The sequence below is a fragment of the Panthera tigris genome, chromosome B4 (genome assembly GCF_018350195.1).
Source record: "Panthera tigris isolate Pti1 chromosome B4, P.tigris_Pti1_mat1.1, whole genome shotgun sequence".
NCBI classification, from domain to species: domain Eukaryota; kingdom Metazoa; phylum Chordata; class Mammalia; order Carnivora; family Felidae; genus Panthera; species Panthera tigris.
This window is the reverse complement of record NC_056666.1, coordinates 126,579,507-126,599,920: the sequence shown is the minus strand read 5'-3', so window position 1 is coordinate 126,599,920 and position 20,414 is coordinate 126,579,507. Positions and strand designations below refer to the sequence as shown.

The 20,414-nt window shown below is 42.1% G+C and overlaps 1 protein-coding gene across 7 annotated transcripts in view; it reads left to right on the top strand.

The window, feature by feature from the left end:
* The window catches only part of SYN3 (synapsin III), a 460,089-nt gene that overhangs the window by 90,915 nt on the left and 348,760 nt on the right, over positions 1-20,414 (top strand). For all 7 annotated transcript variants that reach the window (XR_006220212.1, XM_042993112.1, XM_042993114.1 and 4 more), the window contains exon 4: positions 2,733-2,824. Coding sequence is in view for 6 of the 7 variants with exons in the window: in XM_042993112.1 (XP_042849046.1) it covers positions 2,733-2,824 (92 nt within the window). In the remaining variant the exon portion in view is untranslated. The remainder of the gene's footprint in view (positions 1-2,732; positions 2,825-20,414) is intronic.

The following is a 20,414-nucleotide window of genomic DNA, read 5'->3' as shown; positions in this document are numbered from 1 at the left end:
TACGGATGTAAATGTGCAAAGACCCAGTTTCCAACAAACCCACATTTGTGGGTATCAGGGCTTAGGATGTGGCCATATCTTTGGGGGGAGATAATTTAACCTACTACAGTTTCTGTGAGAGTTCTGAGGCTCTTCAAAAACAGCTGCTCTTTGAGATTCTCCTCTCAGTAGAATCACTACCTTGAAGGAGAAGTGCTTGGATACCTCTGAGTTCATTTCCAGGTTTTGTTTATTGAAGTTTTTAAAAAGTAAAATACAGAAGAGAGCCCTTTCTTCACTACCCTCTCTGTACTTGATCCAACAGATGCTGGCTACCCTAACAACCCAGGTATTTGCCTCCTGTAATTACTCATAAACATAACTAGGAAATAATTCTAGACACCTTGCTCTGAACACCATGAACTTCTAACTTGTATATCCAAGCCTGAGTGTGTCTTTTATCCAGATTATCTCTTTCCATTTGGGCAGCAAGACAGCCCCTGGGGCTTGGCCACCTCGAAGTTGGAGATTCTATGATTCAAGATTCTTATTTGCTCCCTTTCTTCAAGTTTTTGGTGCCCAACTGTTCTGTGTTGCAACTTTCTTCTAACATCTTTTTCTCCTCACACTCAAGCAACAACTTTTATTGCTAATTCTTCTTTGTAATCTCGCCAGTGGAGTATCTTAAACATGATGGGACTGAATTTTTAAGACTTTAGACTTAATAAACAGGTCATTACCACTATTTACTAACCTGGACTCATTAACAGAGCTCTTTGCTTTTCACCTTGCCACAACATAATGAGGCTATTAATTAAAGCAAGAGACATAAGCACTCTGGGTTTCCTTTAATGCCATCTAGGGAGATGACTAGGTCTTTGGTCATAATTCTGTTAAATGTTTCCAAGGGGATACATTTAAATCACTATGAAATGATATTTCCTTTCCATATAAACTTGGTTTTCTCTTCAAATGGGCTATTTTTAGGTCTCCAAAATTCCCAGTTGTAATCCACCCAGTGCCTTATTCAGCTAAACAGTGGGGGGAGTGGGGTGTAGCAGTCAAAAGCATAGGCTGGAACCGGACTGCCTGGGTTTAAATCCTGGCTCTGCTACTTACTGTGTGATATTGTGCAAGTTATTCAGTCTCTCTTTGCCTTGTTTTTTGGTTTTGTTTTTTTTTTTTCATCTGGACAAGTGTGAGGATTAAATTAATTCATACATGTAAAAAGCTTAGGACAGTATCTGGCACGTAGTTGAGTTTTTCATATGTATGAGAAGTTATTTTCATTCATGTAATCCAGGGAAATGGTTTTTGGCATTTACTGTGTGTATGGCACAGTTTGTTACTATGCATTTTCTAGCATGGGGTTACAAGTTGAACTGTGCCTCCCCAAGATTCACACATTGAAGCGTTAAGCTCCAGTCCCTCGAATGTGACTTATTTAGAGAGAGGGTCTTTAGAGAGTTACAGTGAGGTCATTAGGGTGGGCTCTGGTGCAGTATGACTGGTTTTCTTATAAAAAGGGGGTCTTTGGATACAGAGACGCGTGTAGAAGGAAGACAGTGTGATAAGACATAGGGAGAAGATGGCCATCTGCAAGCCAAGGATAGAAACCTGAAACAGATTTTACCTCATAGCCTTCAAAGGAACCAACCCTACCAACACCTTGAGTTTGGTCTTCTAGCCTCCAGAACTGTGGGAAAGGAAATTTCTGCTGTCTAATCCACCTAGTGCTGGTACTTTGTTATGGCCACCTTAGGAAACTAATACAGATGGTTATGGTACCATGGCATCACTATCCCCAGGGAGTATATAATCTGGCAGGAGGGATATCTTCCATAGGATTCTGGTCACAAGCAAAAGAAATGTGGCAGATCTTGATTAAGCAAATAAGAAAAAAAAGAAGATGAGTTTATAAAGATATAGAGGTATTGCATAACACCCAAGGACAGGATTGTAGCTGGCACATAAACATCAAGAGTGCTCCCCACCTCTTGCCTCTCTGCCCCTCTCTTAGTGACTGTGACATCCACCCACCCCCACCAGTCCCCTTGTGTTCTATACTTTCCCAATCTAGATGGCAGAAAACATGGTCTTCATTTGTATTCAGGTTCTATGTATTAAATACAGCCCCTAGAAGGAAACTGCATGAATCACTCAGCAGTTCCAAATTCTAATACAAGGGGACCTTATTCCTCCACCCTGGGTCAGGTGCCAACCCCATCAGCTGTGACTGAGGGAGCATTATTTCAGTGCACAGACATGGTGCTTCTACGGTAACCATGTAGGGGGGTGAGGAGAAGGGCCATGACCAAAAGAGGTAAGAGTGGGCAGAAGACGAGGAAGGCTCCATTAACAGTGATAAGTGGTCACACACCTGAAGCTGGAGAAATCTAGGGAAAATGTCATACTGAATAGCCTCTGGCCTTGTACAGTGCTGAAGCTAGAGTTACTTCTTCCACTTTCAAGGAAGTAGAAATTAGAAATGGTTAAAAGCATAGGTGCTTGAATCAGAGACATGTAGGTTTCAATCCAACTTGGCCTTTTATTAATTATGGGACGTGGCACCATGCCTCTACACCTCAGATTACTCACGTTTCAGAAAAGGAAGTAAATAATATCACCAACTTCCTAAGTTTCGGGCAAAGTATAAATGTGTACTTGGCACATAGAAGTATCCAATAAATGTTAGCAGTTTTTAGCATCGTTAGTTTTTGATGAATCCTTTTTTGTTTTCCTTTCTCCTTCAGGCTGAATTCTCAGAGTTGAACCTAGCTGCCTATGTTACTGGGGGCTGTATGGTGGACATGCAAGTCCTGAGAAATGGGACCAAGGTTGTGAGGTAAGGAGCACTGAGATACAGAAAACCGTCATTTGAGAGGCGTGTGTGGGATATCTCACAGAGCTACCCTCTGTCTGTTGCCTCTGACCCAACTCCTGCACTCCGTGTACTTTTACATACCAAGGGTTACTTCCAAAGGGTTTTAGGTATCGTTGCGATACGAGCCCTGGGCTTGCAGAGAAAAGACCAGGTTCAATTTCTGTCTTTGTGACTCTATTTGGGTGTATTATTTAGTCCTTCTCACCCTCTGTTTCTCACCTGCAGCGGGATGATTGCAGCACTCAAGTAAGAGTCATGTATGTGAGAGTGAGTGCCCTATTTCTTCTAAAGCACCATAAAATGTCAGGGTTTATTAGAATGAGCTACTGCTTGCTTCCAGCATATGGCAGCCTAAATGTTCAAAGCCTCCCCTCTCAGGACATCAAACCTAAAAGTACTGGATATAACATTTTCCAAAGAATCTGTTTAGAATGTATGCTGAGCTTGAGGGGGAGTGAGGGAATTCTTCGTTAGCTGAGAAAAGTCAAGAAAGTGCAAATCCACAGAAGAGATAAAGTGTTGTATTAATATATTTCTATCTAGTTAAGCAACCAGAGTAACACAGATCAGGTCTTATGAGGGTTTAGCTGGGGAAGAAATAGGATTCAGATTTGGGGAAGTAGAGAAAACAGGAAGAATTTTGAGGAAGAGGTGACCTTGGTTCTAAGCCTTGTCAGCGGTGGAATATGGGCATTCTGTGCATCGTAAGAGTAGGAAGCAGTCTTTGTAAATGCAGACAGGCAAAAAAAGAGCATGTTTGGGAAATTATGCTAATTCAATTTATTGAGCCATTTTTGTCCTTTTTTGAAAAATGCTTATTTTATTTTTGAGAGAGAGCACACATGTACGAGCAGGGGAGAGGCAGAGAGAGAGGGAGACAGGGGATCTGAAGCTGACTCCATGCTGACAGCAGAGAGCCTGATGTGGGGCTCAAACTTACAAACTGTGAGAAGATGACCTGAACTGAAGTCAGATGCTCAACTGACTGAGCCACCCAGGCACCCCAGCCTTATAAAAAAAATTTTTTTTTTAATTTTAGAGAGAGAAAGGAAGAGAGAGACAGCAGAGGAGGGGCAGAGGCAGAAAGAGAGAATCCTAAACAGGATCCACACTCAGCATGGAGCCTGATGTGGGGCTTGATCCCACAATCCTAGGATCATGACCTGAGTTGAAATCAAGAGTCAGAAGCTCAACTGACTGAGCTGTCCCAGCACCCCTTATTTACTGAGCCATTATTTACTGAGTACCTACAATGTGCCAAGACATATGTAGCTTTCTGTTTCTAATAATGATGGCCTAGATGATTTAGACCATCTTTTCCACTGAAAACAACTTAAAAACTGGTTTTAAATAATGATCACCTTGAAAGCCTTCAAAGAGTTGGCATGACAGTAAGGAATTACGAAGAAGAGAATGATGCGGAAATGGAAACCCAGAGAGAGGAATGAGTACAAAAGTTACCTTTTTCCTAAGAGTATTTGCTAAGTCTGGCAAATTTAAAAATGGTTTGATAGCCTAGCAGGAGCAAAGGAGAAAGATATGAATGTTCAGGGACACTCAAGGTGGGGAACATAATGATAGGCTCTCTCCACAATAAGCTGAGACCCAAAAGGACCACATCTTCAAGGTGAATGTGTTTTATAAGTAGATGAGCCCTCACAAGTATTTGCAGCTTGAATTGCAGTTTGATTGATCTTCTGGGAGCCTCAAGCATTAAAATTGGTTTATGGTGATCCCAAACATGCTAGAAGTGAAAGGAAATCATATATAGAGGGAGGTACTTTCATCCTAGGCTTCAAATAAATTTTTTATACAATAGCTAGCACATAGTCAAAGATAACCAGGCACAGACACCATGAATGAGAAGAAACAGAAACAATAGACAATAGAGAAAACCCAGAAAGATATCACATATTGGACTTATCAGACACCAATTCTTAAAAAAAAATAATTATTAAGTAGAAAAAAATCAGGTTTGAAGGTATCTTCCAGAAATAGAAAACAATAAAAAGTGACACAACCATTTTTTTAAGAAACCAAATAGAACTTCTAGAAATGAAAACTACAATCACTAAAATTATTGGATGTGTTCTATTTAGCAGCATATTACACACGACTGAAAAGGTGCTAATGAAGTGAAAGGTAGAGCTGAAGAAATTATCATAAATAAAGCACAAAGAGAAAAAGCTTAGAAATGCAGAACAGTTGATTAGATTTTGTGAGAAAGTAACATTTAAACAGACTCTTGAAAAGAGAATGGAGCAGAGGCAGCATTTTAAGAAACGATGGTTGTGAATCTTTCAGAAAGATACCAAACCACCAAAACCAGAAGCTTAACAGATTTCAAGCAGGATCGATAAAAAGAATTATACACCAACACGCAATAATGTCAGTACAAAAAGATGAAGAAAAACATCCTTAAAATAGCGAGAGAAAAAGGCTGATTAATTTTATTGGAGTAACAGACTGACGGATCACAGACCACAGTAGTAGAATGACATCTTCAAGGTTCCAGAAGAAACTAATTGCCAAGCTCTAATTCCATCTTCAGGGAAAATTTTTTTTATGAATAAGGGCAAAATAAAAACATTTACATAAAATGTTTTTACATAAAATTTTTTTTTACAAATTTTTTTTCACTTAAAACATTTACATAAAATTACATAAAATAAAAACATTTAGTGAGGAGAATACCCTTACTAAGGAAGATTGTAAAGAACATGCTTTAGGCAAAAAGACAATGATTCCAGAATAACATAGAGCTGCAAGAAGATATGTAAGACAAAGAAGGTGGTAAATGTTAATAAACACTGTCTCCAAATAATAATAATAACACCTTATAGATTTAAAAAATACATGAAGAATTAAAATGCATGATAGTAAGATAGTAATGGTTGGGAAGAAATGGAATTAAGGTGTCCTGAAGTTTTTGTATTGCCAGGGAGGTAAGTAAATGTATTGATTAATAACAGGCTTTAAAAAGTCAGAGATGCATGAGGTAATTTCTAGGGTAATTACTAAAAAAAAAAAAAAAAAAAGAATGTAGTAAAACTTAAAAGCTACAAGAGAGGGAAAAAAATAGTAAAAGACATGAAAGGAGAGAAAAACCAACATCGAATGGATATTACAAATAAAATAAGGTGGTAGATTTACGTCCAAATGTATAAGAAGACTGATAATCATTCTAAATGACTTGCACAGTAGTACTGGTTATTAAAATGCTGAAAATTTTCTATACAAGTTGGTAAATAGCTTCTGCCCTGAGGCAAATGAATGCCCTCAGCTACTCATAACCCATGGATAGGCATGACCATTGGATTGCTCTTTTGTCCCCCAGTTCACCAGACTTCTGTCCCCCAGCCCATATCCTTTGTTCTTCCCGTAGTCAGAGAGTGCCCAAACATTGTAGGGGATGCACACCTTGGGAAGCAATGGTGGAACCCCAGAGAGAATGTGCCTGGTTTCCTCTGTCCCTTCAAAGCTGTAAATGCTTATGAGTCCACTGGAGTCGCCCTCTCATGGTCACTTGTGAGAACTACAACCTCCACAAAGTAGAGCTATGAGTTAAGTATTTATCATCACCAATATATATCATTACTTGCATTAAGTGTAAAAGGACTGAACGCTCTACTTTACAGAGCATCTACATTGAATTTTTCAGAGTAGATTTTTAAAAATCCAGCTATATTCCATTCAAGATACTCATCCAAAACATAACAATATAGAAAGTTTGAAAGCCATATGTATACGTATACACACATATGTATATATGTGTATACGTATATATATGGCTACTGGTCAAAAGAAAGCTAGCTTATGTAGCTTACTAATATCAGGGGGAAAATAGACTTCCAGGTAAAAAGCATTACTAGGGAAAAGAAGATAATTCATTATGATAAATATAAGGAAAAGATAAAGATTCTAAATTTATAAGCACCAAACAAAACTGCCTCAAACTATACTTCAAAAATTATCAAATTTATTTGTGCTTCTGTCCTGCTTCTTTATCTGGAAAAGGAACCAAATTGTCTTATTTTGTAATATATAGAAATGAGAACGTCCATCCCATTAGTCTTCAAATTTGGCTACAGATGAGAATCACCTGGGAAATGTTTTAAAATCCTGATGGCAAGGAAATATGCACGACCAGTTTCATTAGACTCTCTGAAGGTAGGATTTGGGCATCTCTAGTTTTAATTCTCCAATGGGCAGCCTGATGGAGAACCTCCTGAGATAGCTATCACATCATCCCTGCACTGGGGCTGGATCAGCTGTGCTGGGTGTGCTGCCTGAGCAAGAATCCCCTTGCAAAATAGATATCCCCAAGCCTCATTCCAGACATGCCATCTTCTTCCTGAATTTGCAAAATTGTTTGCAAAAATAAATCTTCAAAAATGTTCCAGGTGTTTGTTAATCAGCTAGTCTCCCAGCGTTTAGGAATGGCAGGCTTTGAAGACAGTTGTTTTGGGTTGAATTGTGTCCCTCCTCAGAAGATGTATTAAAAAGTCTTAAACCCCTAGTTTGTTAGAATGTGATCTTATTTGGAAATAGAGTTGTTGTAATTAGTTAAGATGAGGTCACACTGGAGTAGTGTGGGCCCTTAATCTACTATGACTGGTGTACTTATAAAAAGAGGGAGATTTGGGATGCCTGGGTGGCTCAGTTGGCTAAGCGTCCGACTTCAGCTCAGGTCATGATCTCGTGCGATCCATTGGTTCAAGCCCCGTGTCAGGCTCTGTGCTGATAGCACAGTGCCTGGAGCCTGCTTCAGATTCTGTGTCTCCCTCTCTCTCTGTCCCTTCCTCACTTGGGCTGTCTCTCTCCCTCTCTCTCTCCCTCCCTTTCTCTCTCTCTCTCTCTCTCTCAAAGATAAATAAACATTAAAAAAAGAAAAAAAGAAGAGAGAGATTTGGACACAGAGACACAGGGAAAGTGCCGTGTGATGGTGAAAGCAGATTCAAGTGATAAGTGTACAAGCCAAGGAATGCCAGTAATTGCTATCAATAAACTAGGAGATAGGCATGGAACAAATTCTCTCTCAGCCCTCAGAAGAAACCAGTCCTGACAACACCTTGCTTTCAGATTTCTGTCCTCTAGAATGGTGAGAGAATACTTTTCTGTTGTTTTAAGCCATCCAGTTTGTGCTACTTTGTTTAGGCGGCCCTAGAAAACTAATACGTAGTGCTTTTCAAATTATAATGTGCATATAAACCCCCTGAAGATCTTGTTCCACTGCAGATTCTCATTCATCAGGTCTTCAGGTAGGACCTGAGATTTTGAATTTCCTATGAGCTCCTAGATGCTGCTGGTGGTGGTGGAAGACCTTACCTTGAGTAGCGACAGCCATGAGAGCAGTGCCCATTTAGCCAGAGACCTGGCATCAGGGGTCCATGAGGCTGCTGAGGTTTGTTGTATCCATGCCCAGAATGGTGCTTACCGTCTCACTAGATAGCTTGTTCTGGCAAGCCACAAGTTACAGACCTGGGAGAATGTGCACACAAACCACGTAGTTCCAGCCCAACTCACAGTGTGTTCTACAGACAGGGTGTCAGTAAGAATCTTCCCCAGGCAGGTAGTGCTGTTTCGAGCCCTAGCCGTTGGTCTTCCAAAGTAGGAATGATGAACAGTGTGCTTGACTTGCAGTATATGCTTTCAAAGAGACTCAGGTGTTGCACTGACAATGCCCTTGATCATTTATTTCCAAGTTTGCAGAATGAGCAAGGCCTACGTCTTCTGAGGTCACGTTCGTAGGAAGTTCCTTCGTAAAAGTTGACCAGGATGCGTGGTAGAGCAGACCACTGCTGGTCTTCCCCAGCATTCATTTTTTCTACTTTGGGGAACGGGACCTAGATTCTCCACTTGGGTGACCCCTCCCCAACTTACGGTCTGTGTGGTGTCTGGCGCTGATGCCAGCTGGTGTCAGACTGAATCAGAACACTGCAGAGGGATGTAAGCCAAGCCAGGGAGAATCCGTTGCGAGATTTTTACTGGAACCCTTGGCTGGCAGAAACATGTGTATTCTGCTGGGGCTGCTGAGCTGGTGGGATGGATACCTGGAGCTGCTGGTTGCCATCTCTTTTTCCCCTTGAGGGAAGGCTTTGCTGAGATTGAAGCCGAGGCAAAGGGAAACATGGCCAAGAGAGAGACAGTGAATGAATGACCTGATGATGTTATTCAAGGCCCTGGATCCAGATTCATCTCCAAACCTTAGCCAAAAAAATCCCTTGTTGATCAAGCCAGCTTGAACTGCACATACAAAATTCATGAATTTTTATTTATTTAACAAACACTTTATAGCATTTCCTACGTGCTAGGCACTGCTCCAAGCACTTCACATGTATTGACTCATTTCATCCTTTCAACAACTCTATAAGGTATGTACTATTATAATCCACAGTTTCTAGATAGGAAGGCTGAAGCACCAATGAGTTGGGTGATGGAATCAAGGCCTCCAGCCGGTAAGTGGCAAAGCTAGTGTTCAAACCTAGGCAATCTAGCCCCAGAGCCTGTGTGGGGCACCACTGCCCTGGACCACCTCTTTAACAAAGGAGAGACTGTCTCATAGTAGGAGCTGCTTAAAAGGAGGCAGTAAGTTCCTCATTAGGAGTGGTGTGCAAAAGTTCGACAGCCATTTGGTAGAAAATATTGAGGGGATCCAAGCACCTGACTTTTAGTCAGTGGGAATTTAGCAAATGGAAGGATACTAATTAGTAACTTGAAAACATACGAAAGTATAAAATTCATTGATAAAGGTTAAGTATCTGGTCAGATGTAGAATACTGTAATTGTGTAATGGTGGTGTGTAAATCACTTTTAACTCTAGTATAAAGACAAAATACTTTTATCTTTTAAATAACTATAGAACTATGAAATAACTATGGCTATAATGATTTGCTAATGAATACAAAAAGATGGAAATTGCGACATCAAAAACATAACATGTAGTGGGGGAATTAAAGGAATCTGTATGTGATTGAAGTTAAATAAGTATTAGCTTAAAATGAACTGTTATAACTCTGTTTTATGTAAGCCTCATGGTAAGCGTAAAGCAAAAACCTATAGTAGATACACGAAACAGAAAAAGGATTCAAAGCATACCACTACAGAAAATCATCAGATCACTAAGGAACACAGCAAGAGAAGAAACAAACAAAAGAACTACAGACCAGCCAGAAAACAATTAACAAATGGCAATAGTTAGTCCTTATATATTAATAACTACTTTAAAAGTAAATGGATTAGGGGCACCTGGGTGGCTCAGTCAGTTGAGTGTCCAACTCTTGATTTCTCCTCAAAGTTGTGATCCCAGGGTCAGAGGATAGAGCCCTGTGTCAGGCTCGTTCTCTCTCTCTCTCTCTCTCTCTCTCTCTCTCTCTCTCTCTCAAATTAAAAAAAAACAAAGTCAATGGATTAAATTCTCCAAAAGGCACAGAGTGGCTCAATGAATTAAAAAACAAAACAAGAAAAAAAAAAAAACCAAGATCCAGCAATATGCTACCTACAGGAGACTTTAAAAACACTTACTTTAAAGACATGCATAGGCTGCAAGTAAAGGGTTTCTTTACTTTCCTATCCTTAGCAAGGATATTCCATGCTAATAGAAATCAACAGGGAACAGGGTCACTATACTTACACCAGACAAAATAGACTTTAAGTCAAAAACTGTAACAAGAGACAACAAAGGACATTATATAATGATAAAGGGATCAGTTCATCAGGAGGATATAGCAATTGTAACTATATCTGTGCACCCAACATCAGAGTACCTAAATATATAAAGCAAATATTAACAAGTCTAAAGGAAGAAAAAAGCAATACAATAATAGTAGAGAACTTCAGTACCCTACCTTCAACATTGGTTACATTGAGACAGAAAATCAGTAAGATAACATTGGACATGAATTACACTTTAGATCACATGGACCTAACAGACATACACAGAACATTGCATCCAATTGCAACAAAATATACATTCTTCTCAAGTGCACAAGGAACATTCTTCAGGATAGATTATAAATTACAAAATGAGTCTTAGCAAATTTAAGAAGATTGAAATAATAATATCAAGTGTCTTTGCAGACCACAATTATATGAAACTAGAAAAAAATATAACAGAAGGAAAATTAAACTAACACTAAGAAACTCTTGCACAGCAAAGGAAACAATCAACAAACAGAAGACAACATACAGAATGGGAAACTATTTGCAAACCACCTGTCTGATAATGGGTTAATATCCAAAATATATAAGGAAGTCATACAACTCCAGAGCAAGAGACCAAATATCCAATCTTTTTAAATGGCCAAAGGACCTGAATGGACGTTTTTCTAAAGAAAACATACAAATGGCCAACCAGCATATGAAAAGATGTTCAACATCACTAATCAGGGAAATTCAAATCAAAACTACAGTGAGATATCATCTCACACCTGTTTGGATGGCAAAGGATAGAGAGCGTTGGCAAGGATGTGGACAAAAGGGAACCCTCATGCACTATTGGTGGGAAGGCACATTGGTGCAGCCACTATGGAAGACTGTATGGAGGTCAAAATTTTAATTAAAAAAAATTAAAATAGAGCTATCATATGATTCAGCAATCCCACTTCTGGGTGTATATTCAAAGGAAATAAAATCACTATTTTGAAGAGATATGTACACACCCGCGTTTATTGCAGCCTTATTCACAGTAGCCAAGATGTGGAAACAACCTACATAATTGTCAGTGGGTGAATGGGTAAAGAAAATGTGGTATATATACAATGGAATGTTATTCAGCCTTAAAAAAAAGAAGGAAACCTGCCATCTGTAACAACATGGATGAACCTAGAGGACATTATGCTAAGTGAAGTAAGCCAGACACACAAAGACAAATACCACATGATTTCACTTTTATGTGGAATCTGAAATAGCTGAACCTAGAGCAACAAGGAATGAAATGGTGGTTATTAGGGGCTGGCAGATTTGGGGGAATGGGTAGACTTTGGTCAAAGGTACATGCTTTCAGTTATAAGATGAGTATGTTCTGGGGACAATGTACAGCATAGTGACCATGGTTGATAATAACGTATTGTGTATTTGAAATTTGCTGAGCACGTTGATCTCAAGTGCTTTTAGCAGGAAGAAAACTGGTTAACTATGTTTGTTAGATGAAGGATATGTTAATTAACTTGATTGTGGCAAGGATTCCGTAAAGTATACATATATGAAAACATGTTTACACCTTAAATATATGCAATTTTTATTGGTCAGTCACATCTCAATAGAGTGAGAAAAAAGGAAGTGGCAGGCAGCATTTGGGGATTTGAACCCGGGTTTCTGGTTCTATGCCAAATGAGTTTCCAAATGTCTTTAAATCCTGAGATTTTGTTAATCTCTTCCTCACTTTACCCCTGTCCACTCCATGACATTTGTCCCTCTTGAGTCCACCCCAGGCTGGCATGCGTGGACTCAGAGTCTGTACAGCGGGCAGCAGGAGTCAGAGATTTCTCCAGGGCGCTGAGTGTGGTACAGGCTCATCCAGGGTATAAGATGAGTGTGTTTTGCTGTCCCTTAGAAAGTCATTGCTCAGATCTGAGAACTTACCTCTCTGTGCCTTTACTTGTTTATCTGTAAAAGGTGATCATATTATTTTACACTGTTTTTGCAAAAAGTTTGCTCATTCATTTCACAAATATTTATTAAGGGCCTGCTAGGTTGCAGGCTGTTTTCCAGATATGGAGCATTGTATCAGACAGGGGCTAGGCAGAAAACAGAATTCATCCCCAAATGGTTTATATAAACATTTTTGTGAAGGAACCACTTAACAGAGGAGTGTGTGGGGCTAAGGGAACATGATGCATCCAGCATCTAACAACAGCAGGAAGCCATTATCATCCCCAGGGATGAAGGGGTGGGAGAGGAAATAGAATTAGTAGATTTAATCTAGTAGGGTTCACCTAGACTTGAGCAGGACAGTTACCTGCTTGAACCAGCAGTGGTGGGGGAACACAGCTACCTCCAGAGTCCTAGTACTGAAGCAGGGTGGGCACTTTTGAGAAACATCACTACCTTTCCCTCCCCTGCCCTCCAGGCTTCTGTTGGGGCCTCATTTTGGCCAAAGCCAAGTAGAGATCAGGGAGAAAGAGAGCCGAGTCGATGCCATCTACAGATACCCCACAGAATGGGGGCAGGAGGCACAAAAAGAGATTAACTGTCTTAGGAAATTACCAGTGAACAAAGCAGATCAAGTCTCTGCTCAAGGTCAGATTCTAGCAGTGTTTTATAAATAGCAAAGTATTGCACACAAGTTGGTTAAATCATCAGTAATTGCAGCAATTAAAATGATAGAGTCCCTTACTCTGGTTTCTGTCACACACCCAAACTAAGGGTGCACTGCCAGGCAGCTCAAGGTGCTTAAGAGCAACCCAGACATCCAGGTTCTCAGTAAAGTTGCAAAATTCTATTTAGAAAGCAGAGCAGGGGCCATCCCAGGGCATGTTAAGATTCATGCTTTGTGATGGCCGTGGCCATTCTGGGCCCAAATTCAAGATTGGCTCCACAATGGAGTGATAAAAAAAAAAAAAAAAAAAAGCAGTCATGCCTATACAGACAGATGGGATTAGAAATACAGGACAGGAGAAATCAGGAATGAAAAATACCCAAGGAGGCAGACGTTAATGAGGCCCCAGCCTAATTACACAAGCCCTACTCTCAGTTTCCAGCATTAGGCAACACTAAATTACAGGCACCCGTTCAAACCACAGAGGCTGATAATGTGCATCCGCTCATTAGAAGGTCAGACCTCAGAGTGGGTTGAAGAGAGGGAGCCAGAAAGCATAAGTAACACAAGACCTTGAGGAAAGCATCAAAGGCTCAGATATTCCCCCTGGTACCCGCCCCAGTCTTACCGTTTCCAGGGAAGATATTTGGGGCAAGTTGGAGATGTGTGGACCTGTCCCAGAGGAGAGGATATTTTATAAAATCTTAGAGGTTCAGAGTTAGAAGAGTCCCTCTTCCCTTTTCTGTGTGTCCCCATTTTACAGATGGGAAAATGGTGGCCAGGGAGGCAGGGAAGAGGGTGACTTTTTCAAACCTCCTAGCACATTAGCTCCTGAGTCACAATCAGCTGTCAACTTCCCTGTCTCTGTCCTGGGAACTCTCAAACATCCCATCAGAGCACATTCTAAAATAATGTTCCTTTACTCTTTATTTTACACATAGTTTCCTAGAGTCTTCTGAACTTCATGAACCTGGAATTTAAAATTCCAGATATTCACTCATTCAACAAACATTTATTGAGCAAATTCATAGTGCCAGGCACACTCCAGCATGTGTTAGGAAATGCAGTTTCTGCTCTCACCCCAGTGCCTGTGTCTGTTCGGAAGAGTGTTAACCTCCCGAATGGTTACATACCCATCGAGCTCTGCCTGCTCTCTTTTCATCTCTTCACTAAAGATGTGCCAGGCACAGAGGATGCAGCAGTGAACAAAATAGACGATAGCCCTTGTGGAACTGAGGTCTAAATTGCAGAAAATGGAAAACAAACAAATGTGCATTCTAATGGCAGGTTATGAGAAATGGTTGAAGCAAAGGAAGACAGAGGGACTGGTATCTGAGGAAGGGTGAGCAGGGAAGGTGACTTAAATAGAAATCCAAACAAACAGAGTGAGCCCTGTGGATTTGGGGGAAGAGCGTCCCTCTCTTTTCTCATGACTGCAGGCAGGTGCACAGGTAAGGGACAGCCTTGGGGCTGGAAGAGGCAGAGAAGAAATGCTGAAGCGTCCCTTGGCTTGGTGTGCTTCCCATGCCCATCAGAGCCATGCTCCCACATCCTCTTCTCTGCCTTCTGCCCTGCAGTTGAATTCAACGCCCTCTGTGCTCACAGCGTCTAGGACTTGCCTGGGTAGATGGCATGGCTTTCTGGTGGAGAGCCCACCTATCCCTATAAGAAGCAGAGGAGACTACCTGGGGTGGGTCCCAGGCCCATATTCCACAAGCCTCAAGTCCCTTGATAAGTCTGTGTACCTTTGTAGCTCTTGGTTTCCCCATCTGTAAAGAGGGAAGAAGAGTGATTTGTACAGTGTCTGACGTACCATCTTTGTACTGGCTTTCTTTGTCCTAAAACGCTTCTGCAGTTATTACCATGCCTTAACCCTCTGACTTCCTTTCAAATTTCTGATCAAATCCTGCCTCCTCAGGGGGACTTGCCAGAACATACTATCTCTGCCCCTGAGGCTCAGCTGTGCATTTTTTGTTCTTTAAGCATTTATCACTGCTTGAAATTATGGATGGATGATAGGTACCTAGCTATCTAGCTAGTTAGATAATCGGTAACTAATATAAATAGGATGCAGTTTATTTTATTGTATTATTTTCTACAACAGAAGACTATGTAGGCAGGGACTTTGTTTTGTTACCACTGTATTCTCAGGCCCTAGAACAGTGCCTGTCATATATCAGGTTCTCAGTGTCTATTTGTTCAGTGAGGGAACGAACCAGCCCTTAACCCATCATCATTGTTTACTTCTCATGTCTCCCACTGGACTGGAGGACCTTCCTTGAGGATCAGGTTAAGGACTGTTTTTCTGAATCGTACCCCTAGTGCCTGGCACAGTGCCTAAATCTTTGCTGAAAGCATTCAGGACCAGCCGACTCTTCGAATGAGTAAGAACCCCACAACTTTGCAAAGTAAAAAGCTCAGGACTGAGAAGACTCCAGCCGTAGCTTGCACCGGGCGCGGACTTGCTGACCGGCACACCACCCACTGCCTCCTCTCCCTGGGAGGGGATGGGGTCTGGGAGGCCAGGGACAATGAATCATTGAGGGTCCCAGCAGAGCAGCCTTGGAGCGGGGAGGCCCCAGTCTATCTCTTCGCCCAGGGCCTCTGCCCTCACCACTGCAGGAAAAAACAGGATCCCTGGAGACTTGCAGAGGTGGGGCGTGGGAACGGGAAGAAAGCTGTACAAAAAAGAGACAGTGAGAGTCTGTAAAGAAATGCCAGGCTCTGCTGCCCATGCGTCTCCAGCCAGCGGGCCAGCAACAGGTCTGCCAGCTCCCCCAGGAGAAAGAGCGGCACTCTGACAGAGAAAAACAGTGTGGCTCCTGATTCCCAGAATCATAGAAATTGGGGTTGGGAGAAACCTGTGAGACCACCAGCCAGCCCTGCAGCCCTCTGCTCCTTCCCACGTGCTGTAACCACTCCTGGGAACAGCTCCAGCGCTGGGTTCCATTTCCCATTCCCTCGGGGGACTCATTCTCGACCTAACACAGTCCACTGTGGAAGAAATTGCCCCGATGGTCACTTCACCCTTTTGACTTTGGCGTCCTGGCCTTTTTTCATTCCTAACCAATTACACTTTACTAAAAGGCTACTGGGTACCCAGTACTTCTCAGTGGTAGGTAATTCCATCCCCTTTTGAAAGACATGGACACTTTCCAAGAAGGGGAATGCCTAGTCTGAGGCCACACAGCTAACGAGTAGAGGAGTGGGGTGCAAACTCCCCGTGATTTCATATCACACTATCCTACCACCTGATTGGCACATCTATACTGGGAGAAACTCTAGGGCTGGAGTCACACAGTCCTGGGTTCCAATCTTCACTCCCCACTTACCCTTTGTGTGACTACACAAGTAACCCCACCTCCTGATTCCCAGGCCTTTCAACTGTGAAATGGAAATAATGCCTTCTTGGAGGACAAAAACCGGGAAAGCCCGCCAGTGCCTGGAGCAGTGTCTGCTCTCCAGAAGTCCACTCTGCCCCTTCCTCACCCTGCCACCCCACCACTCATCATCTTGCACACGTCTTCCCTTGCTGGCCTCCAGGACGAGCCTGGGAGGGGGAGGAGGAGACTCTAGGACCGCTTCCCCACCCCACGCGACATGGTAGAGCAAGAGCCCCAGAGCAGGGATGCAGTGATTCATTTACTTCGCAGTTAAACTGTTTTCAGACCCTCCCTTCATTTAAACGAGTCCATCTGCTTCCTGAGGGTGTGTTGATCCACCAGTTCAGTGACTTTCGAACTTTTCCATGAAGGCAAACAATTTAGGAACCTCCTGTCCTACTTACTAAAATACAGAGGCCCCATTACCAGAAAGCCTAATCTCTGGGCGGAGCCCAGGAATCTGCATTTTGCTGATCGCTATCTTCAAGATTCTGATGCCAATTTCTTGGACCCCACTTTAAAAACCATTGCACAACTAGGGGCGCCTGGGTGGCTCAATCGGTTGAGCATCCAACTTCGGCTCAGGTCACAATCTCACAGTTCATGGGTTTGAGCCCCACGTCGGGGCTGTGCTGACGGCTCGGAGCCTGGAGTCTGCTTCAGATTCTGTGTCTCCCTCTCTCTGTGCCCCTCCCCTGCTTGCACTAAGTCTGTCTCTCTCTCTCTCTCAAAAATAAATAAACATTAAAAAACTAAAAAAAAAAAAAAAACAACCCAGTGCACAGCCAGCCTATGGAGAGGAGCAGGAGGCAGGCAACTAAAACACAGTATGTAGTGGTTTGTTTTTGTTTAGTTAGCATATAGTGCAACAATGATTTCAGGGGTAGATTCCTTAATCCCCCTTACCCATTTAGCCCATCCCCCCTCCCATAACCCCTCCAGTAACCCTGTTTGTTCTCCATATTTAAGAGTCTCTTATGTTTTGTCCCCCTGTTTTTATATTATTTTTGCTTCCCTTCCCTTGTGTTCATCTGTTCTGTGTCTTAAAGTCCTCATATGAGTGAAGTCCTATGATATTTGTCTTTCTCCAACCGACTAATTTCACTTAGCATAATACCCTCTAGTTCCATCCATATAGTTGCAAACGGCAAGATTTCATTCTTTTTGATTGCGGAGTAATACTCCATTGTATATATACACTTCTTCTTTATCCATTCATCCATCGATGGACTTTTGGGCTCTTTCCATACTTTGGCTATTGTTGATAGCGCTGCTATAAACATGGGGGTGCATGTGCCCCTTCAGAACAGCATACCTGTATCCCTTGGATAAATACCTAGTAGAAACACAGTATGTAGTTTTAAAATAAATGTAGAAATTTTAGTGACATATACTAAACAAAATTTAAATTTGCTGAGAGAAGTTACAGGTTCAAAGTATAGCTCTACCATTTCCTGCCAGTGGGGCTTTAGAACATTGTTTCCTCTGTGAGTTTGTTTCCTCATTTATACATGAGGATGGACAATTGGTAGAATCAAAGGAGGTAATACGTATGCACATACCTGATAAATTACGAAGTCGTGTATAAACAGATGTTATATTAAGATGAACAGTTTTTTTTTTCCGGGGCATTTTTCCATTTTGCTAATAAATAATATTTCTGTCCCGTAACCCTATTTTCTGGCAGTCTGGAATGTGTCTTCTGTGGTGTTTATCCTGATGGAACTGACGTGTCTGACAACCAAGTCAGCCCTCAGACAATCGGTCCTTCCTCGAAAGAAGTAGCCTCAGACAGGGAACCAGTGCCAACACCATGGGGGGTGTAGGGTCTCCACAGCCCAGAGTTTCTCCCACTGGCGATGATGATGATGTGTGTGTAACTTCCTCTTGCCTGCATTTTCTGATTCTTCCCTGCCGTTCCTTCCATAGGCCAAGTCACCTGTCTCTCTCTCCTGGATTTCTGCAGTCCCCTCCTCAGTGGTCTCCTTGCTTCTGCCATTACTCACGTCTCCATTGCCATGTAACAAACTTCCCCAAAAGTTAGTGGCTTAAAACCACAACTGTTTTATCTGCTTCCCGTCTGTGGGTCAGGAATCTGGACAGGGCCGGGATGGGCAGTTTTCCTGCTGTGTGCAGCTCGTGGCTTGGCTGGGCTGGAAGGTAGGCTTCGCGCTCATGCCTGGTGTGTCAGTGTCCCTCCACGTGATCCCTCTTTCTTCATGCGGCTGTTTCACTTCCTTATAGCAGTGTGGTCTCAGGAGAGTCAGATGGCAGCTGGTTTTCAAGAGGGCAGGTTACAAGAGGGGTGGAAGGTGTCAGTGTGTTAAGGCCAGAGTTAGAAGGTACACAGCATTACTTCTGCCACGTTCGAATGGCCAGAGACAGACATAGGGGAAAATTAGATTTAAGGAGACCACACCTCTCAATTAAAGGAGCAGCAGAGTTTGAGGACACATTAATCCACCATGGCCCCCTTCAATCCATTCTCTGAATGGCAACCAGAGTGATTCTTCTAAAATTAAATCAGATACCAAGCCCATGTTAAAACTCCTCCAAGGACTTCCCATCCCTCTTAGAGTGAAATTCACAGTCCTAACCATGTCTGCAAGGCCCCTATGGAAAGTGTTCCTTGCCCATCTGCAGCATGAATATTTAAGTTCTTTGGGTACAGGGATCTCATCTGCTTTGCCAATCACTATATCTCTAAAGAATGGTGGCTGGCACTATTTTGGTTGAATGAGTGACTGATTCTTACATCCTGCCTTTTGTTTATTTTCTGCATTTGAGCCTACCTCCCTCCCACCACACTGAGAGGTCCTGAAGGGCAGAAATCATGTTTTTTTTTTTCATCCTTGCAGCCAGCAGCACCTAGCATGGTACTTGATAAACATTAACTGGGTGTTGGTTGGGTTGGAGCCTCACCCCTTGTTTGAAGCCCTAGGCTTTACTCTTTCAGAAATTCCTATTGTCCTCCTTTGCTCTGAAACATATATTGCGCTCTTAACTATTTTCCATATAATGTGATAAGTTGTGAGTTACATGCATTTTATCATTTAATCATCAAAACAATTCCACATGATGTGGCCCGTTACTATCCCCCTATTACAGATGTGAAAACTGAGTCAAAGCATAGCTAAATAGCTTGCCCAAGGTCACACAGAAAGTGCAAGAGCCAGGATTTAAACCCAGGCAGGCTAATTCTAGTGCCATGCTCTTAATAGCTATACCGTACTGTTTCCCATGTGATTTAATCTTTAATCATAGCTAGTCTGTTTTGTGCCATTTTAAAGCTGGTTTCTGCTGGCACAGCCTATTATTTCCCCGGTTCACTCAGGTTTGCATCTTTTGATTCTCTTTTAAGCCAGCTGTCACTAACATTGGGCAGACTGATGAACTTTCCCATGACTCAGTTTCCCCAGATACAAAACAGAGATAGCAGCAGTACCTAACACAAGGCCTGGTTGAGAAAACAAAATGGGCTTAATCACATAAAGCAGTTACAATGATACCTGCCACATAATTAGCACTCAATAAAACTTAGCAGTTACTATTATTGATTGCCCCCAAAGCACAGGAACACAGCGTCAGCCCTGGGGCATGCATTCTGATAAATACTTTTGCCTCTGCTAATAAACAGTGAGATTTTTTTTACCTACTATGCAGCTACCTGTGTTTTACCATCACAGGATGTCTGCTAGCCCCCACCGAGACTTTTTGTGTCCTTACACATTTTGCATTCTTTCCATGGCCACCCTCATTCTTCCACATTTAGCCAGTGTGAACTGAGTGCCCACCTTGTGTCAGGTTTTCTGTCAGGTGTTTCCTATACACTGTGTCACTTTATATGTTTGTCCCCATATCACAGATGAAAACCTGAAGTTCTCAGAGCTTATGTAACTTGCCCCAAGGA